The sequence below is a fragment of the Apus apus genome, chromosome 4 (genome assembly GCF_020740795.1).
Source record: "Apus apus isolate bApuApu2 chromosome 4, bApuApu2.pri.cur, whole genome shotgun sequence".
Classification (NCBI taxonomy): domain Eukaryota; kingdom Metazoa; phylum Chordata; class Aves; order Apodiformes; family Apodidae; genus Apus; species Apus apus.
The window spans coordinates 104,021,074-104,048,457 of record NC_067285.1 but is presented as its reverse complement, the minus strand read 5'-3'; the positions used below and the strand labels follow the sequence as shown (position 1 = coordinate 104,048,457).

General features: G+C 40.0%; 1 protein-coding gene across 10 annotated transcripts in view; it reads left to right on the top strand.

Moving 5' to 3' along the window:
* The window catches only part of ABLIM2 (actin binding LIM protein family member 2), a 143,291-nt gene that overhangs the window by 16,805 nt on the left and 99,102 nt on the right, over positions 1-27,384 (top strand). For 3 of the 10 annotated variants that reach the window (XR_007889335.1, XM_051617664.1, XM_051617658.1), the window contains exons 1-2: positions 13,165-13,245; positions 22,298-22,441. Coding sequence is in view for 9 of the 10 variants with exons in the window: in XM_051617664.1 (XP_051473624.1) it covers positions 13,215-13,245; positions 22,298-22,441 (175 nt within the window). In the remaining variant the exon portion in view is untranslated. Of the gene's footprint in view, positions 1-12,791; positions 13,099-13,163; positions 13,246-22,297; positions 22,442-27,384 lie in introns of those variants that run through there. The other 7 variants (XM_051617666.1, XM_051617659.1, XM_051617662.1 and 4 more) reach the window with 7 other exon arrangements.

Here is a 27,384-nt window from a genome sequence, read left to right as displayed (position 1 = left end):
CTAGGCCAATTTTAAAATAGTGCCTTCATTTAAAGTTGAGTCTTGAGACAGTTATTTCCTTATGGACTGAGTGTCAAATATATAGTGAATTCCTAGATAGGAGAGGTATAATCTCATTATTATAAAACTGTCTGCAAAGTGATTGTAAAAGATATTGAAGAAAATATCTTTTTTTAAAGATCAGAAGAATTTCAAGTTTTTTAAAATGAGCAAAACTTATTTTATCACAACTTAAAATTATGTCTGTTCGTCTTCTTACAACTAATAAATTGATTGGTATATAACAGAGTTTAGGATTAGCATGTAAGCATTAAAGCCTTTGAGTAGGTCTGAGTGTGTTTGGAAGGTTTTGGGTCAGTGCTTTAAGTAAAATAATTAAATCTTACTGTGTGAGAAGAATGATGCACTTTAAAGTGATTGTTATAATTCTGCTTTTGTACAAATGTAATCTCACTGGTTGAAATGAATGAAAAACTCTCTCAGTATCTTTCAGATTGATTATAATTAGTTTATTTTCTGTCTTTTGTAAATTTATAATAATTATTAAGAGACTGAATATGGAAGTGGGAAATCTGTCAGTCTGCTGGAAAATGCTTAGGGACTGCTGTTACAGTGCTATAGTGTCAGCCACATAGGCTGCTTGTCTGGGGGACAAAGCTTATTTCCAGCAAATTTCCTATACCCTTTCCTGCTGCTGAGTGGAACTTGCAACTGGAATTGGCCTAATCAATTGGTAAATAAGTGTTGATTACATCTGTATAGGCATAACTGTGCTAGCAGACTGTCAGTAACTTCTCTGATGGCATGAATTAGGTGATAGATTTGGCCTGCAATTGGAAAGGAAGTTAAATAGAGGCTTCAAACAAGCAAAATGTAAAGCACAACAGAAAATGCTATTAAACTAGAGGGGCAGAGATTCTAATGCTTTCTCAAGTGTGATAGTGAATGGCACTCTATTAGCGATATATTTATTATTAAAGGTAATATTATTACTATATATATAGAAAAACTCCATGACACGATCTTGACCAAAGAATATTCTGTTAAAAAGATCTTCGTTTTTTAGATAATAGATAGTAATAATGGAATTACAGTGTTGTTCCTTTTTTGTTTGGTTGGTTTGGTTTTTTTGGCAAATGGCTAACTAGCATTTTGGGTGTTTTTTAATTTGGTTAGGAGGAATAATTGAAAAAAAAAAATGCAGGTATTCCTTTAAAAATTACATTTTCTTAAGAAAAGAACATGAAGAAAGGCCATTTTTGTTGTGGACAGCAGGGCCAAAGAACAGGAGGTGATCTCCTGAGTAAGAAACACCCCTTTCAGCTGTTTTTCTGCTCCACAGAACCTGTTGCTCCTATTTTCCTGTAGGGGTTAGTAATCTGTGGGTTTGTAATTTTCCTGGTTCTTCATCTCTGCCCTCAGGGTGGTACCTATGTTTGCTGCTAGTTCCTAGGTTCTTATATGCAGAGATTTTCAGTTGTTTCACAGACTTTCCCCTAAAAGAGGTGACTTTCTTTTTCTTCTTTTTTTCTTCACTTAATCTGTAAAGTTTTGATAAGAGTTCTACAATAAAGACAGAGTTTGCACATGTATTTAATATTTGGTTATATCCTGCTCTTGCATAATCAGAATCTGGAAATAAAAATTTGTAACTTTGTGAGAATACTTATTCAGAAAGAGACTTTCTTCTTCCATTGCTGAATTTTAAGGCTTAGAGATTAAAGATGTTTCTTTTTTGTTATACAGTGCTATGTACTGTTAATTCCTGCCTGAGAGCAATGCTTAAACCCCTATAAATATCTTTGCTTTGAATATATATTTGTGTGTAGTTTCATTCACAATGGTCTGGCTAAGTGATTTTGTTTGAGAGTTACTAACTTTTTTCTGGAGTTAGGTGAGATGACTCCTGTCCTAGCAAAAAAAGGAAAATGTTTTCATAAAGTGAAGAACTGAAAACTTGTTTCTTTGAAGATTACAGTTGCTGTTGGAAAAGATGCCATGTTAGTCTTCCTCATAGTGCTTTGGAAAGACAAAGCTGTCTAAAAGCATCATTGTTATGAAATCAGTGATGCAATGTGTGGTGTTTAAAACCTGTCTGCCCTGGGTTGTCAGTGCTGTGTCAGGCAGTGAAACTGTGACATGATGGGGATCATCAACTGTATGGCTTGGGGTGTAAGTACATGTCATTCCCATCTTCTAAACTGAAATTCAGACCAGGCTTTCAGCTCTGTTTCAGTTCAGTGTTAGACGAGGGAATAAAATCAAGACAGCTCTGGAATTTCTAGTGCTGAGTGATACAGGAGGGTATTACTAGTAGAGTAGCTTAAAGAAGTGGAACTGATTTGTGATTGACAGTATGAAAAATATTGGTAGAAAGATTGAGTCTAGGAGCTTGGTCAAATTAAGGGTTTCTATGGTGGCTAATCTAGAGATTTAAGCTTTTTACACCTAACTGGCGTGGGTATTCAGGTTGGTTAATCAGCAGAAAGAATTGCTTCCAGAAGATATCTCATTTTGCCTCAGTGATAGTTGTAGATAAAATTATTAGAAATGTAAGGATTGATTGCATTGAGGAATTGCTCCTAGCTCTCTGCTTATTTAATGTTAGCCCTTACTATGTCCTTTTTCTAGCTCTTATGTAAGAAACTGTATTGCTGAGATAATTCAATTGCATCCTATCATTTTGCATACCCTGAGGAGCTTGTCAGTCTTTTCATGGAGTTGGGTATCATGCTTTGAATATGAAATTGATACTCTCTGCTTCCAGCTTGATCAGATTAACCTCATTAAACTGTTTTCCTTAGGTAGCTCACTTAGTGCTAAGTTCATGTCCATGTTTCAAGAGGGTACCTAGAAAAACAAAGTAACTTCTTGAAATTCAGGCCCTTTCCTACAGAAACAATATTAAAACCAGTAAGTTTTGAAATACAGGTACTGATAGTTCTTAGCAGTGCAGAAAAGTGAGTCGTACTAGCACCAGTGTTGATTTCATTCATTACAAAGTAGAATTGTCCTTTGTAATTCTTTGAGAGCAGGGCTGTCACTCTTAATGACAGAAAGAAATGGGATGCCATAGAGAGGATATTTACTGTCTGAGTCATCATTTGCTTTATGAGTGTTTGGACTGGGGAGAGAATTATCTTTGCTTATAATCTGTTTTAGAAATAAACACTGGAAATGTGCTGTGGTAGCACAGATCACTTGCTCTTTCTGTGTGTCACGTTAAACTGAAGTCGGGCTTCTCATTGAAACCGTTACTTTTGAGGGGGGACTTTGGGAGTAGAGCAGAGCCAGGTTGTGCCCTGGTGCTCATTTGGTAGATGGTCTGCAGTGGGGAGGGGTAAAAAGAGCTCCCATGTTACACAGCCCTGCAAGACAGTGAGGGAGATTCGCCTTCTCCTGCTCCGCGAGGAGCCCAGGGCTGGTAGAAGGAAAGCGTGGAGAAACTGTGTGCCCAGGAGAAGGGACATGTCCAGGAGAAGGATTGAAAGTAGGGAAAGAAGATATCAAGGTGGGCAAGGGAGGGGCATTTGTGGGAAAATGGAGAGAAATTAGGGATAAATTATGCTGGTTGCAAGATGGCTGCTGGACAATGTCCTTCTCTGACCAAGGCCAGCACCTGATGGCCACAGTCTGTCCTGTCTTCTTAAAGTGTGTGTGAGTTTGGTGGGAGTGGTGTGTGTGCTTACTGGGGACTGGCACCCTGCCTCCATGCTGGCTACGTGTGGGAGTGTCTTATGGTCCTCCAGAATTGGCTATGTGTAACTTATCCTGCTGTTACATGATGCCAACAGCAGTCATTCATGCATAGACCAAAACCATGTATAAGTGGTAACCCCTTATGGGAGAAGTGGAAGGGAGCTTGAAGTGGTTGAGGAGGAATGACTGTGAACACAAACAGCATCAGAGCTATGTGTGCAGTAAGAAGGGATGTGATAAGTGTTACAAGCAGGGTCCATGAACCAGGATGGCTGTGTCATGGGCCAACAGACAGAGTCTCACTTCATCGGCATATAGGTCAAGGAGTGGCATCCTACATAATTGTCATTTTAGTAGGTTGTTATTAATGACTTGAATCAGTAGGATTATTGGTAATTGGAGCAGCTTGCAGCCAGATGAAAATCCCTGTTTCCTTCCTCTTGCATGGAGGAGGAGTGACCTACATCTGCCCAGTGGGGCTGCCAACCTCTGCGTTGCAGCAGCTTGCTAGTCTTTTCTGTGTTAGGAACAGAGATAAGGGTTTCTCTTGAGAAAGAGGAAGATTAAGGCTTTTCTAATACTCTTGCAAAGGCAGCTGATGGTCACCAGGTGTTGGCTACAATTTTGGATTGATTGTATTTTTGCATGGATTGTGAGGACTTACCAGGTTCAGTCCCAGGGAAACTAAAAACCAATTTAGATTAAGAAATCCACACAAAATGGTTTATTTTGCTTTCTTTTTTTTTGACTTGAAAAGTATTCTTTGGTGCTTTCCTCCAACCATATTGTTGTTTCTCCCTTTGGTTAACGGAAACAAATTTCCAAATCATCCTTTTCATCATGCAGGGCTGCTTTTACTCACAGAATCATAAAACAACCCAGGTTGGGAGGGACCTTGAAAGATCATCTGGCCCAATCCTTTGTGGGAAAGGGAGCCTAGATGATACTATCTAGCACCCTTCCCAATTGCATCTTGAAAACCTCCAGCAGTGGGGCCTCCACGACATCCCTGGAGACATTGTTCCAAGGCATGATTGTTCTCATGGTGAGAAATTTCTTTTTTCTATGAAGATGAAAACTGTCCTGGTGCAACTTGTACTTGCTGTCCCTTGTCTACTCCAGGTGGCTTCTCACGAAGAGAGAGCCTCCATCCTTTTTGTAGTTGCTCTTTAAATACTGAGATACTATGGTAAGGTCTTCGTCCTTCTTTTCCAGTGAGTTGGACTAAGTAAATACAGGCAATGTGAAGACTGTGGCAGCTCATTTTGTGCTCACTGCAGCCATTCCCTGACATAGCACTGGGACCAGACCTACATCACCAGTTTCCCTCACCTCCTCTAAGGTCTCCATGCAAAAGCAACCTGAATGCAGAGTCTGGATGGGGACTAGCAGGCTCCAGCATCTGCCCCCAAAGCATACACATCTCACTAGTGTGCCATCAGCACAATGAACGTTATTTTACACTGGGTATTAGAAAAAACTTCTTTACTGAAAGAGTGGTCAAGCATTGGGACAGGCTGCCTGGGGAGGCAGTGGAGTCACCATCCCTGGAAGTATTAAAAAAACGTGTAGATGTGGCACTTTAGGACAAGGTTTAGTTGATGTGGTGGTGTTGGGTTGATGGTTGGACTTGATGACCTTCTATGATTCTATAATTCATTTGTGTTTCAACCCTGTTGGAATCAGGGGAGTGAGGCTAATGTGGGATTGGGCATCACATTCTCATCTGTCCTTCACCGAATTGGATTTCTGTTTGTTACGGTGCACAATATCTTAATTTTATAAATACAACACAGTTATATCAGGTGATGTTGCTTCTAGCTGCATAAAGGTGAATATAAAGCATCAAACCAAAATACTTAATTTGATATAAAACTAATTCCCTGCCTGAGTAAGGTGGCAGATTGCAGATTAAGCAACCCAAAACTCAAAAAGCATGTTGCATACATAGCTCAAAAAGGTATCTGTTGACAGTAGAGCTGTTAGTTGCAGAACTGTGCAAGAAGTAGCACAGAGGCTGAAGGCTCTGGGGTTGTGTTTTTGTCAATATAACACATTTCTCCTGTGAATGCGGTGTTGAAAGATTGCAGAAAATGTGCAGCCTGAATGTGAAAAGGGAGGCAACGTGCTGATGTATCTGATGGGCACGAAGCACAATTAGATTTGTATGTGTGTAATTGAATCCAAGAAGAAATTCTCATGCTGTGACAACTTCACCAAAGTTAACTAATTTGCACCTGTGTAAGGGGGTGTGACTTTAGCACCAGCAGTCCAGGAATGTCGATACCTACATATATTTGAAGTAACTGTGATTGCAAGAAAACAGCAGCTAATACCTGTTAATGCTGAATTAAGCAGAGCAAATAAAACCAGGAGTTCATTGTTATACTGTAATTATTTAAGAAATTTTAATATGCTGTAGAATACAACATAAGAAAGAAAAACTTTGGAAAGGTCCTTAAATTATGATTTTTAATCTTTTAAGAAACTCAAATTCACATAGTGTTAGGGGATAGTTGGTAAATTATAATTTAATCAATGATTGAGGTTGCTTCATTGTGGCTTGGCTAGCAAAATGAACTATTATGTTCTACATTATTTTATCTTCCTTTTGCTTTGGTGTTGCTATAACAAGCAGGCATTGTTGTTGGTATTATTCTGTTTGTACCAGGGAATGGAAAGAGAAACGAGCCATGGAAATTCCTTCTAAACTGTTTTTCCCCAGTTCCAAACATTTGCTCATTTCCAAGCCAGGGAATGTGCTTGTTCCCCTCCTCCATTCAGTGACACAGATGGAGCAAAACCAGCATGAGGAGTGATGCCAAGCAGGGGTGCAGCCCGGTTGCTGCTGCAGGCCTGGAGGGGAAAAAAACTAGCATGAAAAGCAAGTTTCTGGTCTAGGGTTATGGCTCTCTGTAGCTTAATACCCTAAAGATGAGAGGACTGGAAGAAATAGGGTTTGAGTAACTCTTAGAGATGCTAGAAGTGATTATTGAGTAACCAGGGAGCTGCAGAGCAATAATGGACAGTGATTTTTTTTTTTAATTTATTCTTAAAATTTTGGAGCTTCTTATGCTGTAACTGAGCAATAAAGAATTTCAATAGATGTAGACATACTCCCAGGAAAAAAAACCAAAACAACACAAAAGAAACAAAAAACCACACAAAAAAACCACAACAAAAACGTTTCTGCTTTGTTTCTTGGTATTAAAGTGAGCTCAGAGAGATAATTTAATTTGAGATATTACTCATGAGAAATTGTAACCTTCAGCAAAGAGGGGAAAGGCTGAGCTTTCTGACAGTGATGAGAAAATTGCTAAGGTCAAAACTTGGCTGAAAAGAGATCAGAAATTAATGCTGTTGAATGTCTTCCACCCAGATCAACAACAGTTTTAGCTGGTGGGCTTCACTACAAACTGGGTGAAGTGCAACAGCACCAATTTTCCAATGATGGCTTCTGTTTTACTTTCAAAACAGCACTCTGTGTTGTTGACAAATTCCTCTGTGATCATCAACCCAAATGAATGTATTTCAGTAGGCTTTGCATCTGACCTTCTGCTTTGCAGCTACATCCCTTTATAGAGAATGAGATTTGGAAAGCAGGCAGAAAAATGTTTTCTGGCATGGTCGCTGTGGCTGAATGCAGGGATTAAAGTGCTGGGAGTCAGGCACGTGTGCATGGGACATGGAGAGCTGAAGATGGGGATGTGTCTGAAATCCCCTCTGAACTCTGGAGCAGGTTTCTCGTTCAGTGCTTTACGCTTGGGATTCACAGTCTGGATCCTGACCCTGATTTCAGTGTCTCTCTCCTCACCTTTGTAAACCTGAGCAGAGCTGTCGGTGCAGAGGCTGGGGTTAGACTTGCAGCCGCTTGAGCCCCGGGGTCAGCAGAATTTGCAGCTGCAGTTCCCTGTGGGATATAATGGGGTTAAACTCACCTTGTCAGTTTTTTCAGTTTGCCCCAACCAGGAGATTATAGCATATTTTAATTTTCTTTTTTTTTCAATGTTTCTGCATGTGCTTGGTCATCTGTGCCTGTCTTGGTTGTGCCCCACATCCAGGATGGGCTGAGCTGCACAGCCTTGCAAAGGCAACCTGGGCTCAGGTGAGGAAGCTCCTTTCCAGGTTTCCTCCAACAAACGTGCCAAGGACCTGTAATGCTCTTTATAGTAATGTTTTCTTGGAAAACAAGGAAGGTAACTCTTCAAACAGAAGATCCTCAGATCTGCGGGTGACACAGTAAAGCACTTAGTACCCCACAGTTGCCCAAAGGACAAGCACATATAGCTGCTTTACCATTGGCTGCATATGGAAGAGAGGAGGAAGCCACAGACACTTTCTTGCAGTCCTCCACGGACAGCTAGGAAGTGAAAAATCAGCTCATGCTGCCCTTGGACATTCTGAGCAGCTGGCATGAGAAGGGGGTTTTCAACCCTGCAGCTTCAGACTTAATGTATGTGGCATTTCAGGCACGAGTCTGTCCTTAGACCTAGTCCAAGGCCTCTTAACTCTCAAAATCCTCCATTTTTCCAGGGTTTTTGTGTGCATTCATTGCTTTTTCTTTTCCTTAATAAGACACTTCCAAAGTTAAATTTCTGGATTATAATTAAAATGTGAGAGGTTGAATCTTTTTTCCAAATAACACCCAACCCACATTATCGTGATAATTTTGTATGATCAGATGATCAGTAGCTGGTGATTGCAGAATTACGGCAATGGCTATGTAACTTTTCAGAATAGAGAGAGCAAAGCAATGAAGATCCTTTAATTCTGTCGGTTAATACTTTGGTTTCTTTTTACTTTAAGCACTCAAAAATCCATTTTATAAAAATCCAGACAGTTTCAATGGTGATTTTGTATGTAAAACAATGATAAATTAACATTTAGTGATGAGTTTCTCTTTTTGTGTGCATGTAGCATCGGCCCACAGAGAAAAATCCATCCTTAAAAACTTGCTCTGTGCATTAATTTACTCCCAGAAGAAATACCCAAAAATGGTCTTGGCATTTTTGCAATTCCTGTCATCTTTCTTGCACCATTCACGAACCCCTAAATGTCAAATTCATATTGTAGTTTAATTTCTCTTGCATTAAAGGATATAAATGAGCTTTTCTAACTTCCATGCCTACTACGTGCAATTTTTAGTCGCACTAGCTGACATTTGTTGTCTCATTCTGCTGCTTCAATTTCCCCTCCCATAAAATTCTGGGCCTGGATTCTGCGTTTTATCTCTGCAGTTCCTGTTACAGCACTGTTTCTGTTGCAGCCAGGGTGCCTTCCCTTAATACAATACATCCTATTATCCTGTTCACTTTCCCAGCTTACCACCAGGTACTCAGCAGATGGTTTAAGTTTCCCTCTCACTCTCAAGTCCTTTCTCTGATTAGTCCCTTGTAGTTCCTGACCTTTTGGAAACCAATACATTTTGTTAATGGCTTGCCTCATCCTTATTACACGGCAGTTTTTCTGCTCTAAATGGCACATGTCAGTCTATGACCTCTACTTAAGCAGGTATTTTCTTATCTGACATCTACTTAATTTGTTACTGGCCATCCCTATCACTTTCCTAAGGTCAGCAGATTCCCTGTGTGGCAGGTTAGTTTTTTAAGGCATTGTGACCTGTGGTGCTATAGCCGTGGCTCTCATTGTCATTCCACTGCTAACCAGACCATATCCCTTTACCCTTCGACTTGTCTCATTTTTCAAACCACTTCCTGGACACGTGGTACTCTGTCACCTGGCTTTGAGGCAGGGGTGGGTATTTTTCAGTCCTCTAAGGATTTTCTTGCACTCCGTTTATGGGTTTGATATATCACTTTTTCCCATTATAAAATCTGCTAGAGGCTTTGCAAGATTTATGTTTGATTTCTGCTCCCTGTTTAAAGTCTACAGTTTTCTGAAGAATACAGATGGTTCTTTTATTCTAGTTGGGAGAGTAAAAGGGCATAATGCATCCTTTGGTCTGGTTCTAGGTCTACTGTAGAAAGGTTCTCCCTGGGAGAAGGGAACTGGGAGTGGGAGAAGTTCTGGTTTCCTTCGTCTGACTTGCTGGCCAGCAGACAAGACCTGTCATAATGAATTTCAGGGCTGAAGGGAGCTCTTTATTCCCAAGAGGTAGCAGGGAGCAGAGAGGGGCTCATGACCCAGTTACCTCTGGAGCAAGCACAGCTGCCTGCACTCCGTTATGCAGAGCTCAGTGGATTCTCAGCCTGTTCTCACATTTTAAGTTTTCCTGCTTCATAAATATGCAGTATTTTTGTTCTCTTATACTTCAGTGCCTTGTACTACAACACTCACAAATGGAAATTTTTCTCTGACTTACTTGTGTGTGTGTTTCCATTAAAGATGCTCGTGTACACGGCTCATTGCTGTGCAGGTGATGATGAATGTTTTCTCATGCATGGAGGTGTTTGAGAAGTTTAAATTCTGGCTGTTTCTGAGCAGGATAGGTTTTTGGTAGGGTGCAGCTGGTTATGGAGGGCATGGCTGGGTGACTCTGCAAGTCCATTCCCAGCAGGGATGGGATTGACACAAGAGAGAGTGGGAAGAAAGTTGGAAGACATGGATTTAGTTGTAGAGACACCATTTATCCATCTTTGTTGAACCTTTACCCTTTTACTATTTGTTTTCTCTTCTATTATGTGTTTGTCTGCTTTATGTGGATCAGAAGTGTTTGAAGGCAAGAACCATCCAGCATAATGCCAACTTGTGACATGACCACCAAGGAATATAAAAGAGAACATGTTTCTTAATTTTATTTTTGTCCTAGTGATAAAGCATTGTCAAAATATGTATCGTTACATACAGAGATATACTTACTTTTATTGCATTTTTGATTGTTTCTTTGGGATCGTATTATCTTCAACAGAAAATCCAAATAAGCCCTAAATATCTACATTCTGTCATATTTAGTTAAATAATAGTTTTTGAACATTTTCAAAGACAGGCTATGGAAAAATCTCCAAATGGGTGCAGCGAAGTGTTGTGAGCATGAAAGAACAGGACTGGGGTTTGACTCTGTGCTGACATGTGCTTCAGTTACTATTGAAATTCACTGTAACTTTTACTGGGAAGCAGGAAGTGAGTATAGGGAAAAAAATATGGGTTAATTAGGAACATATTTGAAATCTCAAAAATTCCATTTACAGCCCGTAGTCCCATAGGCTATAATGAGTTCACAGATAGCTAATCCATTTCAGTGTGGCCTAAATTCATTGCTAAGATGTCTGGTGGCTGTTTGCAAAGACATCAGTGAGGGCATTGACCTCGGTAATGTAATCTTGATGAAAGGAAACCTGAAACAGAGGATGGGTGAGGGCATTGCTGTGGCTAATAGAACTTCACTTAAAGTCATAAGAGGACCCAGATACCTCATCTTTTTCTATAGCAAGGGCAGTGTTCTGTTACTACCTTTAAAACAGGCAATTTGCACGTGTTTGACTTGTGTTGGTTTGAGAAATCAGGTTAACACAATTCTGCTTTCTGGATAATTTGCAGCAGGAGTGTCAGCAGGCAGCCTCTAAGCTGTCTCACCTGTGCTGCTGTCACTGCTGTCTCTTGTCACACTCTCTGAGACAGTCCATCATGCTAATGAAGTGCAATAGTCTAGTACTGTGTGCCCAGGAAGCCCATGAGTTGTGGTGGAGTTTCAAAGGAACACCCTCAAGGCCCTCTGAGCTCTTTGAGTGGGATTTTGCCTTTGCTGGAGCCATGCAGTAAGACCACAGGAGAGGCTCAGGAATCACACCTAGAATTGTAAATATGGATTAGTACACTATGTGACTGCGTTATGATTGTGTAATGTCAAAATGTGGGTTATATAGCATTTAGCCTGGAAAAGGAGAGAGCCTGGCAAGCAGAGGGAAAGGCTGTGTTAGAATAGAAGTGCTTTCACTTTTCCTGCCTATTAATTTATGTTCCTTCAGAGCGTTGCTATTTAGCAAAGTGCCTTCTGTGTTTCTGCCAAGCCCAAGTAGCCGCTGGGAAAAACTAAGTAGGCCAAATTGTGCAAATATCTGGACGGCTCAGCCAGGGTGGCTGATGGTGATCCAAAAGAGTGCAGGGACAGATTTGGCCTTACACAGACAGCACAACAGTATGGAGCAAAATAGAATACTGCCATAAGGTTTACGTGCCAAGTCAGTTGCTGCAAGGCAGGGCATAAATAAGAATTTTTAAATTTGACATCGGCTGTTGAGGTGGATGGAGACTCGGTCTTTAACATACATGCAGATTGGGTCAGTTCAATAGATTTTAATATGATTCAGTGTAAAATTTTCTCCAGCCTGCATAGCAGAGTGAAGTTGCTGTGCTTTTTTTTTTTTTTTTTCTTCACAGCTCTCCCTCGGCAGCATCAAAAGCTGCAGAGACCTGTTTTCACATTTGCACCCCTGAGTAATTTCTGTTTGCTGAAGGAGAGAAAAAGCTGTTTCTTTGCTGCTTTGTAACCAAGTAGGAAGTGATTGGGTAAAGGATGGTGAGCAATTGCGGGGGCGGGGTGGAAGAGGTTTTAGCTTCTGTGAAACCTGCAGGGAAAAAAGTAATCTGCATTGTGGAAAAGGAGGATGCAATCCTGTTCCTCTTCCAGTGCTTTACTCCAGGTGTAGCCCGTTTGTTCTCCAAGCTACCAGTCTGCTTTCCATTGCATAAGCCACATTACTACCTTCATATCAATTTAGTCAAAAGCAAGTAAGAGCTACAAATTTTAATCCTCGTGGAGCATTCACATGATAACTGGGCAAGCAAGTGTTCCTTTAAATAGCTCAACACATCACAGTTCTTCCAGAGATATGCAGTCCAACTCCATATGAGCAATCAGGAGAGAGATTTTTGGCTGCCAGGAACCTCGCTGACCGCCTTCAGGGGAGAGACATCCTCACAGCATCTCCTTCAGAAATTGGTGCAGTGCCCTACTAAACAAGGGGGAAGGGACTGCCTGGACGGGGCTGGGGGATGGCCAGAGGGATTTCAAAGCTATCTCGGCCCGTCGTTTTATTATTGTGGCCAGGCAGTTTGCAGGTTTTCCTTCTTTAAGCCTTTCCCCCCAGGGAAAGCTTTTCCCCCCAGGTGGCATCACCTGATGCAAAGACGATGGTCACTGGCACGTTGTGCGTCCGCTCCCTCGGGGATCCTGCCAGCAGGTGGCCGACCCCGTGAATGTGACAATATTTCGGCTGCTGCAGGACACTATTTTTACAGGGCGGCGAGGTGCTGGCTCGCCTCCCGCCTGTGCGTGGGTGCTGCAGGAGTCATCTGAGCCCCGGGCACGTCGGCTTCGGGGTGACAGCAGCTCCCGCTGCTCCGGCAGAGCCCCTCGCCACGCCCGCCCCGCAGCAGCCCTGATCCTGCTGGCATTGCCCCGCTCGAAGGGAATTCGTGCGGGAATGCCGGAAGATACAGGTACAGCGGGATGACTCCACATTTTGGAAAGCCTAGATCTGAAATGACTTGGTTTTCATCCGGGAAGGCAGTAACTAAATCACAGATACTGGCGTGAGAATAACTGTTCTGTGTTTATGTGGAAGCGCAGCAGAGCGGAGGAAGTTGGTTAGACATTTATTTTAAATAATGCTTCATATTATTTTAATTATACTACTGATGATTTGGAAATCGTAATGATACTGGCACTTAGCTGGCAGCTCAATTTGAAAACTTTACTAATTTTATTTAAATTTAGACTTTGTTAGATTGTAATGAAAAAAATACCTATTGATTTATGTAGATGTGTTGGACTGGTGTTTCTATATCGTTTTTCTTTGTAATCTGGCTAAGCCCTTGTAAAAATGGCCTTTACGTTGTTGCAGTAATGGTTCCTAAAATTCAGCAGAGAGTTTTACTAACTGCCTTTGGATTTGGTAAATATTTTAACATAATACTGAGGGCAAGAGTTTAGCTTATGCTAGGCTTGTTTGTGTGACATGAATTTTGCACTGAGCATACAGTGAGATCTGAAGCTTGTGTGCTGGCTACTTGTGTTGGTTAGTTGTCCTGTGTTGCATCTCCATGCATGGTTGTTTTACTTCACGTCTTGCTGGATAACACCTCTCCTGAGTTGCTGATCCTGCAAACTGTAATTAACAGTAAAAGCAGAGGTTGCTTGAGGTGAGCTGTCTGCCTGCTGTCCTGTATCAGCTATAGGTTGCTGTTTTCATTATGATCCATAGGAAGTGCTGGAAAAAGGCATACAATCCATTCCTTAGTGCCAAAGGAAAGTCACTGTCAATGCTCTTTATAACCAGTAGATGCAGGTAGAGAGTTAAAAAAGAAATATGATTCTTAAACTGTTATTTTTTATTTTTGGACTACAGGAATGAATTCAGTAGAGACCTATCAACATAAAGATGTATTGAATTGGCTGAATTGCCAGTATAGGAACTAAAGTGAGAAGCAGTAAGAGTGCTTTGCAGCAGGAGCCACAGCACAGGTATTTGGAGGAGCAGTGAGCGTTTCTGGGGAAGCGGCTGGACCCACTAAGGCAGAAAAGCCCTGTTGGGGAAACAAGTTAGCTTGTGTGCACTGACATGGGGACAGTGCAGCCTCATGCATGGCCAGATGGAGGGCTTCAGGGACTGCACAATGGGAACATGAAAGGCAAAATCTGCTTTAGGTTTCCCATTATCCTTGTGATCTTCACTTTGGTGAGACGTCTGGAATGACGAGGCATTGTGTTACAATGTAAAGGGCAACCTAAAACACACAAAAATGTTTGAACTGGCTTTTAACAAAAGCTGCGAATTGAGAAATAAGGCAAACCTGGTTACCACTAGTTATTTAACTTGCTGTTGCAGTACATCTGTTTCTAAAAAGTCTGTTCCTTGGGCAGGTTTCACACCTGTCCATTTGGACATGCTGTGCTCCCTCCTGTCCTTTTTCCTGGTCCACCAGAGTGCATGGCTGGGCAGGGCTGGCACCAGGAAATTGCTCTTCCCCGCTGCCGAGTGTGGTTGGGAGGATGGATGGGGAAAACTTCTGGAGTCACTGCTTCACCATTGCTCTCCTTATCCTTTCTGTGGAAAGGGCCATCGAGGTTTCAGGCCCCCACAAGTCCCTGTAAAGAATCAGCAGTTCTGAGGAAAAAGAAAAGATACCAAAGTCCCTTATGTAAAGTAAATGTATAGCTCACACCTATGTAGTTCTCTGAACACCATATGTTTTACTGTGTTACTTATTACTCTTATATTAGCCTTGCCCTGCCCCCACCAGCACTGGAAGAGCTCCTGTTCCGTCTTTTACACACTGACACAAGGCAGGGAAGGGAGCAGGGGGCCAACTTCAGGCTCTGAAAACAAAGCATAATTCTTCAAAGGATATTTAGAAGCACTTAGATGCTTGTTTCCTTTTCTTTCATCTCGGTGTTTTTAAGTCCAATCCTGAATGTTTTGATTGAGGAGAAACAGGAAGAGTTTGGCAAAAAACCCTTTAACTCTCCAGTCTCTAATTCCGGTTGTATGCTGATGTACTCATCTGCTTCTCCTTTAATTGTACTCAGAGAAGACTGCAAATTTAATTCCCCTCTGGGCTGCTGTGAACCACACCCTCCCCAAATCACTTGATACAGCATTTCAGCAATTAATACTTTGTTCTAGTTCTCAAATGCTTGGTGAGTAAATGTCATTTGGGTCTTACATTTTTTTCTTTTGATTTTCAGTCACCACCTCTAGCTATAGAGATGAAAGGCTTCAGTGTCAACAGAGATATCATTTTCTGCTAATTCCTTCACGCAGAATAGTATTCGATATCAGAGCTGTGCATTTTTGGTTCAGAGTTGGAATGCGACTTGTGTCTTTGTTGGAAAAAACCTGAACATTAGTATGAACTAAACAGCTGATACTGGTAATTTTAGACATTAATTTCTTTTTGCGCAAGCAAAATGGTTCCATCTCATGAAGTGAATGTAATGGGTTGTGAAGTGGGATGTTCCTGGTGAATTTATAGAGGACCCAGTAGTGCTGATAATTGCTAAAAAAAATTGATGTAGCTTTTCTGCTGATGTAGGGTTGCTGTTGAAGGCAAATGATATTCATAGAATCATAGATTATATTAGTATGAGCCTGAAATGAAAGACTTGCACTTTTTAAATTCAACCTCAAGAACAGGATAAAAACTAAAACTGCAACACAACCAAAACACTGAAAGAAACAGGAGGGGACCTCCCCTAACCCATTTGGTTTCCCTTTTATTGTTGTCTTTAGGATCTGGTTCTGCACTGTCCATCCAGAACACTTGGTGAGGACTTAGCACTTCACCTGGATTGTGAGGTAGTTTGGGGGATTACAAAAACTTGTTATTTAGGAGTAAAATATTTATTAACGTAAATGTTATCTACCCATTCAAATTACACCTTAGTTTACTTCACAGTACTCTTTAATGTCCATATGTATTATCACAGAACAGAAAGCATGTGTCATATGTAGTGTTCTGCTCTGGGGCCCCCAGAATAAGACATTCATGGACCTCCCTGAAAAGGGTCACAAAGATGGTCAGAGGGCTGGAACAGCTCTTTTATGAAGGCAGACTGAGAGAGTTGGGGCTGTTCAGCCCAGAGAAGTGAAGGCTCCAGGGAGACCTTGTAGCACCTTCCAATACCTGAAGGGGCTACAGGAAAGCTGGGGAGGGACTCTTCAGGACAACTAGTGACAGGATGAGGGGTAATGGTTTTAAACTGGAAGAGGGTAGATTTATATTAAATATAAGGAAAAGATTCTTTCATGTGAGGGTGGTGAGATGCTGGCAAAGGCTGCCCAGGGAAGTTGTGAATGTCCCCTCCCTGGAAATGTTTAAAGCCAGGTTGGCTGGGGCTTTGAGAAACCTGGTCTAGTGGGAAGTGTCCCTGCCCATGCCAGGGAAGTTGCACCCAGATGATCTCTAAGGTCACTTCCAAGCTGAATCATTCTAGAATTCTATGATTCTAATATTAAATTGTGTGATTTGGCCTTTTGTCATTTCAGGCTTATGTAATCACCAAGAGCAGTAAGTCTAATAAACTGGGTTTTTTTTCAGAACAGGGTTACATGATGTGGAATAAATTGAATATGTGGCCTTTTTTGTGTCCATATATTGAAAAAAAAAACCACAGATGAAAGTCTTTTAGCTTCATATTTGAGGTTTGAATCAACATTGAATGTATACTCTTAAGAATGAGAGTTTTCAGTGCTTGATTTCTAAGTTCAATAACTGCTTCGATGGGTTACAGTAAACCAAAAGGCACCAAACTGGAAAAACCATTAGGACAGTGTCCAATTCTGCAGCTTCTGGCCATATGTGTCTTCATCAGATTTTCTCATTTTGCTACCCAAAGCCGCATAGCAAAGGAGTTTGTCTTCCTCTGTGTAGACCAGTCCTAGATGAGATCTTTTGCCATCTTTTGTCGTTTGCTCACAGCGGAGAGATGATGAGAGTGAGGTGACATTTTCTGTCTCAGGCTCCAAAGTTGAGCATGACCAGGCACTCATAAATCTTCTCCCTTCTGCCACCACCATCATTCTGTCTTGTTCTCCTTCCAAAACACTCTTCTCTCAGCCAAATCTTGTCCTCAACCTTGACACCTCCTAATGGTCCTCACTGCTGTTAAATCCTACTTAGTCTAGCAATGCCAAAGGACCTGTATTTATTCAAAGGGAGATTTTTTAAAACCACATATTGTGAATTTCCATGGATCCAGCATGCCTTTCATGAAGTCCATCTCTGTCAGTGTTTAGTTTCTCTGAAGTGCTTCCAAAAAAAGGTGCTATGCATTCTTCTTAACATTGAAAACCAAGGTTTTTTTGTCCTGTCCTTTCTACCTGTATAAAAAGCTTTAGCAGTTTGTCTGAATTTTTCCCTAAACAAATGAGCTGAAGAGCACCAAGCATGAAGAATGTCAATATAAACAGTTGAAGTTTGGCAAAGTTATGAACACACTGAAAATATAATTTTATCACTGCCATAAGGTTCATAGAAGCTCTACCACTGTCCTCACTTCCCCATGATACCTAAAGCAAGTGCATGTCTCGAGCAGGCAGTATAGAAGTAAATCTGAGGAATGTATCTTATTTGAAAATTTGTTAAACAAACCATTCCTAATTCAATTAAGCCCTGCTTTATCCAGAACTTGTGTACTGCATAGCCTGCTGGAGAGAGGGTGAATCTTAACATCAGAAATATGTGAGCACTGGATATTTGGCAAGGTTATTGGCAGTGGTGTCTCCAGCAGACAGGTCTTGTGCACTGATGGAAGTGCTGGAGAAAGTGTTTGCTAGCTCCTTTCTTGCCAGTTTTTGTCCTTGTCAAAAAGTATATGCAGTCAGATCTTTTTAGGGTTTAAGGATTGGTGGAGATTAGCTTTGGTAGAGCAAAATGCAGTCTGGAAGAAAGGGAAGTTTGGAGAATCAGGCATTAATTTCTATTTCTGTTCAGAAAAAGTAATTTAAAATTAAGGAAATTTAACATTTCATTAAATTCTGAATTTATGCAGACATTTAATTTTTAATGAGCTTTTTAGTCAGTTATGGTCCTATGAGTAGTCTCAGATAATTCAGTTCTATCAGTAATTAACTACTTCACTCATTTTGATTGAGTCTTCTGCTGCTTCAAAGTCTGATTTTGATACCTAAAAGCATAAAAGTAATATGTTGAAAATTGCCATGTAAATATATTTCCTTAAAATTACTTGAAACATAAGTTATAATTTCAAGTTGACTAATATAGTTTTCCAGAATTGTGTCAGTAGTTGCAATTGCAACATAAAACACAATATATGTTAAAATATTTAAACTTAAACTAATATCATTAATAACACCATTTTGTTGTGCTAGATTAATGAATAAGTATTTAAAACTGTCTTCAGAAGCCCAGTTTTATAATGAACCCAAAGGCACTGTATTTCCACTGGGATTTTGTGTGAAACATTTATTAGCTTAATTCTGAACTGAGAGGAAAGCAAAATAATTATTCATCTGCCTACCATGCATATTTTAAATATGATTTATTTTACTTCAAGATTAATGGAAGAATTCCAACAGATCGCTACATCTTTTAAATTTGTTTTATAGCTGAGTTATTTGGGCTTCTAAGACTCTAAATGTTGATCCAGAGACCTGAAAAGAAGAAAATGCACTAAGTAGTCCCGCCCTGTAGCTCTGGACACTGAGCACTACATTGCAATGTAAAAAACAAAATTTTGTTTTCTGTCACTTTGCAAACGATTTTCAGTTTGCAATTATTTGCATGATTGTTGCACTATTCACAAAACAAATTGGCAACAATTTTTTTATTTTCTGCTCCTTTGCAATGAGTGCAGCCTTGAGCTCCTAGGTGTAAGAATACAAATAGAAAAATGACTTCTTTTTTTTTTCTGGAAATGTGATGATAGTTTGACTTTAGGGAAAGGATATGTTTGGTGTGGAGGTTGCCCTGAGGGCTGTCCAGCTGTGCATCTGGGTCCCTCCATCACATACTCTGTGCTGCAGCTGGGACTTCTAGGCCAGGTTACTGCCCTGCCCTTGCTCATTCCAATCAGAATTTTATCTTTCAAGTTTTAGGCCAAAATGTTATGACTTCTTAAGTCTTCCATTAATGAAATGCTACAAATTTGATGCTTGTTAGTAATTCTGGTGAGAGCAAACTTTTATAACCCATAGTTGCAAACTCTTAGTAGTACTCTAAGTAACTCCAAAAAATACTCTGTTTTGGTTTTATACAGATTTGATTCTTTTACGGGGTGGGCAGTTTGTTTTGGGCAAGTTACAGGAAAGAGAATTTCTCATGTCGAAAGTTAAACATTGCAAAGTTCAGAGTTTTTTCCATTTTCTTTTGAGGAATAAGGCAGATATTCATATTAGCTTGAACTGTGTGCACCATTTGTCCTGTGTAAATTTGAACATCTGCCTTTTTATAAACTTCTAATTGCCTGTCATGCTGTGCTGTTTTTATTTGAGATGTTCTTAATTATAGCCAGGGCTTCAGTAATAGCTTGAGTTCACATTGCCTTGAGCAGGACTTTTTTTATAATCCCAGAATGTGTAATTTCAGCAGACAAGGCAGAATGCTAATGGCTGGTGAGTAAATACTACAGGCAACTCAATCCTCTGTATCTCCTTGTGAAAAAAAACAAAACAACTCAAGCCACTTGGAGTAGGAGGTGCCAGTTTGGACAAACCTTGCAAACTCCTGGAAGACTGGATGGGAGGCTCAGTATCTCATGGAAATACCGATTCTTTAAAACTTAGTGGATGTAGAAAGGCCTTCTGGATATCACCACTGGGTTCTGGTGGTGGAGATGAAGGTGAGAATAGAGGAGGAAGAGCAGCAGGGTTGGAGCAAAAACTGGATGATGCTCATTTACTGATTTTGGTGTCATCTGTTGCTGTATGTGTTCATCGTGACAGCACCATCACTGTTTCTCTCTATCATCCCTCCTATGGTAAAGGTATAGACATTACTGTTGTCTTGTGGTTGTTGGGCTGTGGTTTTTTTACGTAAAATCAATTTTATGGAGTTTTTTCTCCTTTTTATTTTTTAATTTTTTTTCTGACATATCCACTCTGATTGTTCAATAGGAACAGAAACTAAAGATCTTAGCCGATCTCAGTCTAACCCAGCTTCTTATAAATTTATTAATTGTGTCGTGCAGTCTCATGAAAAAAGTTACATTCCAATTTTATTTTTTTAATCTTGATGAAGGACAGGGATTACATAGCAGTGGCATTATCCCTCAACTAAATCCTGAAGGGAAAAATTTGATTCCCATTCATACTTAGTGTATTGGCCTATGAGAGGTTGCTCCATCTTGACTGGTTGGTTGGTAAGTTTATTTTGAAGCTAAAATTAGAAAAAAATGCAATCACTTTGAATCCAGCTTTAGAATAAGAATGCCTCAGTATGGAAGAAGGATTTTATTAAGTATGTAATTCATTTTACATGCTTGATATATTTTCCTGTTATTGGTTGTTCACATAGAAAAAAAACCCAAGTCTGTTGAGCTATAGTACAACCTCTTTACAGTTAACTGCCTTGATACTCGCTCCCCAGTCTTCTCAGTGCACTGCAGTAAACAATTGATGCAAGTTCTGCAGCAGAATTGCAGGAATAAGGTCACCGTAGGTTGCACATCAGTAACTCTCCCTGTCTTTGGAGTCTTAGTTCCTAACCTGATGCATTCAGAGTCTTAAATCCTTTATTTAGATGCTTCATAGAATCATAGGAGTTAGAAGGGACCTCTGAAGATCATCAAGTCCAACCCTCCTGCTGCAGCAGGAACACTTAGGGCAGATCACACAGGAACGTGTCTGGACAGGTCTTGAAAGTCTCCAGAGAAGGAGACTCCACAACCTCTCTGGGCAGCCTGTCCCATGGCTTGGTCACTCTTACAGTAAAGAAGTTTCACCTCATGTTGAGGTGGAACTTCCTGTGTTGCAACTTGGTGTCGTTTCCCCTCATCCTATCATAGGGCACCACTGAAAAGAGACTGGCCCATTCTTGACATCCACCCTTCAGATATTTCTGGACATTAATAAGGTCCCCTCTGAGCTTTCTCTTCTCAGGACTAAACACCCCCAGGTCTCTCAGCCTTTCCTTCAACTGTGTCCATCAAAAATATGGAAGGAATAACTTGTATTTTTTTTTTATTATTTTTTTTTTTTAACCTGCGATGGGGCAGCTACAGATTTTATGTAGAATTTATTTGGTTTCAGGCATTAGTGCCATGATTATAGCAATCACCAGGTGTTTTTGTAAAAGTAGGGGAGGGCAGCACACCTGACTTAGCAAAGGGAATGGGCTTAGAGCTTTTGTGTAGATGTGGTACTTAGGGACATGGTTTAGTACCGGACTCAGTAGATTTAGGTTAATGGTTGTACTCAATGATCTAAAAAGGTCTTTTCCAACAAAAAAAATGTTATGATTCTATATCTCACCTATTTCACTTAGCACATTGGGATGCCAATTCGTATTATCAACCAAATAAATGTAGTTTCTAATTTACATCACAAGATGGCAGCAAATTTTTAATTCCCTTAATATTTCACTAACCTAGATGAACCTAATCTCCTGAAATAATGACAGCAACTTTTGATTAATGATCAGATGTATGTGGTATTTACAGAGATGTCAGTGTTTCAGATGTAGGAAGTCAAAACATGTACAGAAGTGTATTTCTATCTTAAAATCAATTAAAAGTCAATTACCTTTAACTTCAAGGATCAGCAGCCCACAGTATAATAGTTACTAAATCCCATTAAGTCTATTTTGGATAAAAACAATGGCTTTTATCTATAGTCTTTGATTTCTTGAAGAGAAAATACAACAAAGCATTTTAAAAAATTCAAGTGGAGGCTCTCAAGACTTGATCCTGTGGATTCCTTCCTCTGTAAGCAGTTCTGATTTATGTTTGAAATGTTTGCAGGTGTGAGCTTTGAAAGTTTTGAAATAAGAAGCTTGGCTCACCTTCTTTAGCAGATCTTTTCTCCTGTGCTGGACAATACCAGAAGTTAAAACTGTTTGATCTGCTTGACTTGCTTTGTGAAATAATGGTCATTATTTGTAGGTCTTGCAGAAGATGGTTTTATTGCAGCGATAAATCTGATGGCCTTTAAAATGCTCTACCTTTCATTTTCCCTTGCAGTTTCACAACCACAGGCTGTACACAGCCAGCTGGAGAAGCCATCAAGTACTGCAATTCTCTGCAATACCTGTGGAAACCCATGCAAAGGAGAAGTTTTGAGAGTTCAGAACAAGTATTTCCATATTAAGTGCTTTGTTTGCAAAGGTAAGTGCTTGTAACAGCTGTTCCTAGGTGTAGGGCATTAGCACTGGGTGTGTGACTTCATGGTCCTGGAAACTTCACAAGCATATTTTACTGTGCAATCCACGCCTTAAAGAATTTACTGTAAACTCTGTAACTGCTTACTGTAAGACTGTCAACATCCTAAATCCTAGAAGTGGAGTATGTTATGAATGGGTATAAACCTGTGGAGTTCACTATAGAGCTAAGACCTGAAGAACAACAGTCTGGGAGAACTGGCAGTGAAACTTGGTGTGAGGTTATGAGAGAAATAACATTTACAAAGAAACTCAGAGTTTATCCCTTTCCCAGCTTTCTACTGCGTGCTATGGGGTAGACCATTGCCAGGTCTGTTTAGACTCTCTTGAGTGTTGGACTGTTTGAATCTTGAGTGTTGAACGTTCACAAGTCCTATAGAAGCACTGAGACACAATTATAAAATCCATGCTTTCATTTCATAGAGCATTTCCTTTTAGTGATTGCCCATTCACTCATAAATGCAGCAAGTGGATTTTGAAACTTTTCACTGATCCCAAGTTTAGGCAGTGCAGTGTCTTTTTTCCCATCCCCATGCAGAAGAAGATGAGTGTACTGTGGAAGTTGTATTATCCCTACCTGTCTGTAAGAGATAAGAAGGAGATTGTTCACTTCAGGGACATGTTGGATTAAATGAGGAAAAAACAAACAAACAAACAATTTGAAAAAGGAAGAAACAGGGTAGTGCCTGTCAGCCATCCATCAGACTCTCATCTGGCACAGGAGATAGTGTCTGAGATGTGTGGTTAAACTGCTTTTTAGTGTCAGGGCTGTTGGAGTAATATTATTCCTGCTTACTAATCATATTGCCAAGTGCTAAGTTTGCACACATGGTTGGGCTCTTTTTCTCCTCATTATGTAAGTGATAATACACTTTTCAAGGTTTTCCATCAATTTGCTGGCATATTTCTGGTATCTGTTTTTGTTTTGTTTCTGGGTTTTATTTGTTACTTCAGAAGCATAGGTGGCTTTATAGTGTGAATTTGCCACGTTGTTATGTGAGGAGAGCTTAGGAACTGAACAGAGCACTGAATATGCGTTTCACTAGCTAACATGAAGGTGGGGGGAAAGTCAGGTTAGGCATATGTGATTTGGGTTTTTAATCATGTGTTCAAATCAATGGATGAAAAAATACAGTTAATGTGTTAGGATTTAGCAATATAATGCAACTCAGTTCTCCTGGTTGGTTGACCACTTACCTGCTTTCAGCCTTGGAGGAGAGGTTCATGTCATACCCCTTTTCTTGTCGTGTTACTGGATGGTTGCACATGGGCAGGGTGGTGATCTTGGGAATATTTTTACCTTACAGTTGTCTCCTCCCTGTGTTGCATTTATTTTGATGGTATTCAGCAATGCAATGTTCCCCCTCTCACCTCATCTGCTAAAGATAGCACCTTGAAGGAGGCAGTGTGTCCAGCTTCCAGCCAGCAGCAGGACAGTCCTAGGACAGGCAGTCCCACATGTGGGCTGCCTGCATGGCCCCTGAAGCTGCCTGCCTGCTTAGGTTGACTGCCTCTGTACTAAGCCATCCCACAGCCTTCATCAGGAAAACCTTAGATACTTGTAAAACTGCAGGAAATTCTGTTCCTTCTCACAGTACTGTGAACATCTGCTAATTTTGCTCAGTATCAAAGGGTCAGGTCAGGACTAATTCTCATACAGAGTATAGTACTAGATGAATATTCACTTGGAGCTTGATTACAAAAGTGTAGTTTAGTGAGCCAGTCAAGTCACAGACTAACATAGAGTTGTAGACAGCAGAGATGTAGGTGCTGGGGTTGTATTATCCTGGGTAGCCTCTCTGATCTTTCATGAAGATAGAAATGATCTTATTTTAGGAGTGTTTGTCAAGTATTTCTTCTTCTGGGATGTGGTAACATCCTGGCATTTTCAAAGTAGCAGGACCCAATGTCGTATGTAGTATTTAGAACATTCTGGAAATGTGAATCAAAGCCCAGTATCTCTAAGGGGTCTGGATAATGTGATTACTGTAGCTTTATATCAAATCAGAAAACATACTTTATAGTATTTTACAGAGTCATTCTAGCAGACCAAATAATGGACAGTCCCTAATGGGTTTGCAAATTTATTTGCATGAAAAAGTCCTGTAGCCTCCACCCTATTTAAATTGGAAAATCCATGGAATCCTGCAAAAAGATGTTCTTTGTACAAGATTACTCATATGTGAGATGAAACAGAACACATGTATTTGTTCTTTATTGATTTGGTCTTGGTGAAATGAAGTAAGCTTGCAATCCCAGCCAGAGATGTAAAAACATGACCATTGTGCTATAACAGCTGTGCTATGTGTTGTCTGTCTTGTTTCACCCTTAATCAAAATTCCCTGGATTACTGCCTTGCTGTGGATGTTTAAAGTGTACTTGTTTTCCCCATCAGTTTCCATTGGTTGATTTCATTAACCTGTTAGAACATATAATATCATATAATATATAATATATGATATATCATATAGTGGAGCAGGATGTGTGGTCCTGTGGGTAAGTGTTTGAGTCTTGTGACACCACAGTTTCCTGGGAATTGGGCAAGAGCCCTGGGCTGAATACATCACTTTTAGACCATTATTTCATTAGAACATACAACAGAAGCCAGAGTTATATTGTTAAACTTGAAGCCATGCTAATGGGAAGGCCTAAGACAGAATGTTTGGTGAAAAGGTTAAAAACATTGAGTACCTTGGTTAGGTGTATCTGCTAGGATATAAATATGTTAAAAGCTATGCTGAGTAATCTGAGGGGGTGGTGTTTGGACATAGCTATGGGGTTTCACATTGCAAAATGGGAGTCATTTATGGGAAGCTCACTTGTAAGGTTTCCGAGTCCCAACTTTTGGCAAAGCAGCAAGGGTTGGATGGCATGTGTGGCATCTCAGGCACTGGGGATGCAGCCCAGGGGCTCTTGTTTATCAGGTGTTCACAGCAACGTGCCCATTATGTGCCAGTAGTACTGAGTCTGGCTTGGACAGCATGGTGGGTTTAGGGCTGATGTACCAATGGTGCATTAGTTTACTTCTTTATCTGATATTAATAATGTTGGTAATAATTATAATAATTACAATAATCACTCTTGTTTGTGCATAAGTTATTTAATGCAGTGGCTGTTGGTTCTACCTTGTGGGCTTGAGATTTTAAAACATAAAATTTGAAAATAATTAGCCACTAACTTTCTAAAAGCCAGTCAACAGATAAAGTGTAAAAAAAATATTTGGTCAGTTAGTGAACTCTTAAAACCACACAGTAATTGTTCATTTTACTTTTGTTTTAGTCACATTCTTGTTGAAACCTTTCTTTGTATTCATAAAGAGCTCTCTGCAGCCCCTTAGGTATTGGTCATCTACTAGTCACATCAATAGTCTAGCAAAAGCATATATTTCATCCAGAGTCTGATGGGATTTTTTAAGTATCTTCCATGAATTTATATATCAGTAAAGTGTGGTGAAAGGGACGGGAAAGGATTCAAGGTTACAAGTACTGATAAAGGAATATCTTACTAACATTTCAGTAAAGGTTATCTAACTATTCATTATGGGGAGCCAAGCTTATGTTATTTCTGGTTTCAACTTGATTTATCTACAAAACTTCAGGGGGGTTTATGTTTTTAGGGCATACTAAAGTTGTATATGCATACTCAAGTCTTCACACCCAGCATAGTATGTAATACGCTGCTTACTTCCTAAGTCGTCTTTATTATTATTTATTTATATCCTTCTAATCCAAAGACCTAGAAGTTATACTAGAAGGTTAAGGGCTCATTAAAATTGCTTAAACTTCTGGAGGGCAATCCAAACTACATATACAGCCATGTGTCAAAGATGTTTCCATTGCAGTGGGCTGATTCCTCATTGGGGAGAGCTACCTGGGAGAGGTGTTTAACCATGCTGAGAATGCTGAGGTAGATTTAGACAAAGACACCGAATAAATGGAGAGGAATAAAACTCATCCTGGTTGAAATCAAAGTAGAACAGGACAAGATTGAATGCATTTTAAAATTATGTCTGATGTTAATGAAATAAAGTTTTGGGTGGTAACAGGCTTTGCAGGCAGTAAAGTTACTTTTCAAATAAAGCACTTTGGAGTATACATAATTTCAGCCCACATTAGATAATGTCGCACCCATGAAGAGCTTGCAGTTCTTTTGAATTACTCAAATTCTCCTCTTAGGGTAACGTTTTTCCCCCCACAAAAAATGTCAGTGTAGGATGCCTTTACAGAAGGCGACTTTTCTGTCTGTATCATGTTCTTTCATATGGGGGTACAGCAGGGATAAAGCCAGCATGTTGGAGAATTTATTGGATGTTTTGGTGCAATAAGGTGATGTAAAGCCTGCATGGAGACCCAGAGGGTTGTTGCATAAAGTTCATCACTGCCACAGTGGTGTTACTTTACCTCCCGCTTTCTGAGACTCATTAACACGAGACCATCTGCCATATCTGTGCATAGTCAGAGCAAGCACTTCATTTGCAAACCTGTAACTGGCACCCAAAGCATCATTATGAAAAATCAGAAAATATTTAATGGTTTTGCTTTACACCTTTAAAAAAAAAAAACAACAACAACAACCAAACCAACCAAACACAAAAACCAAACTGTTTTAATTTGTCTGGTGAATCACAGCAGTATTTTATTATAAACACTTAAGATTATATTAAGTTGGAAATTGATTAAAGCACATTACTATATTTCTTAAATGTCTTTAGCCTGATTGAAAATAAAAAATAACCATATTGATTCCTTAAAATAATGAATTAATATCAACCAAACAACTTTTCCAGTTTTCCTGGAGGTTATTTTGGTAGCTTTGAACACCCACATACATAGTGCTGTGAGGATCTCTTACCCTTAACACTGCAGGAGAGCTTTTATAGAGCAGTAATGC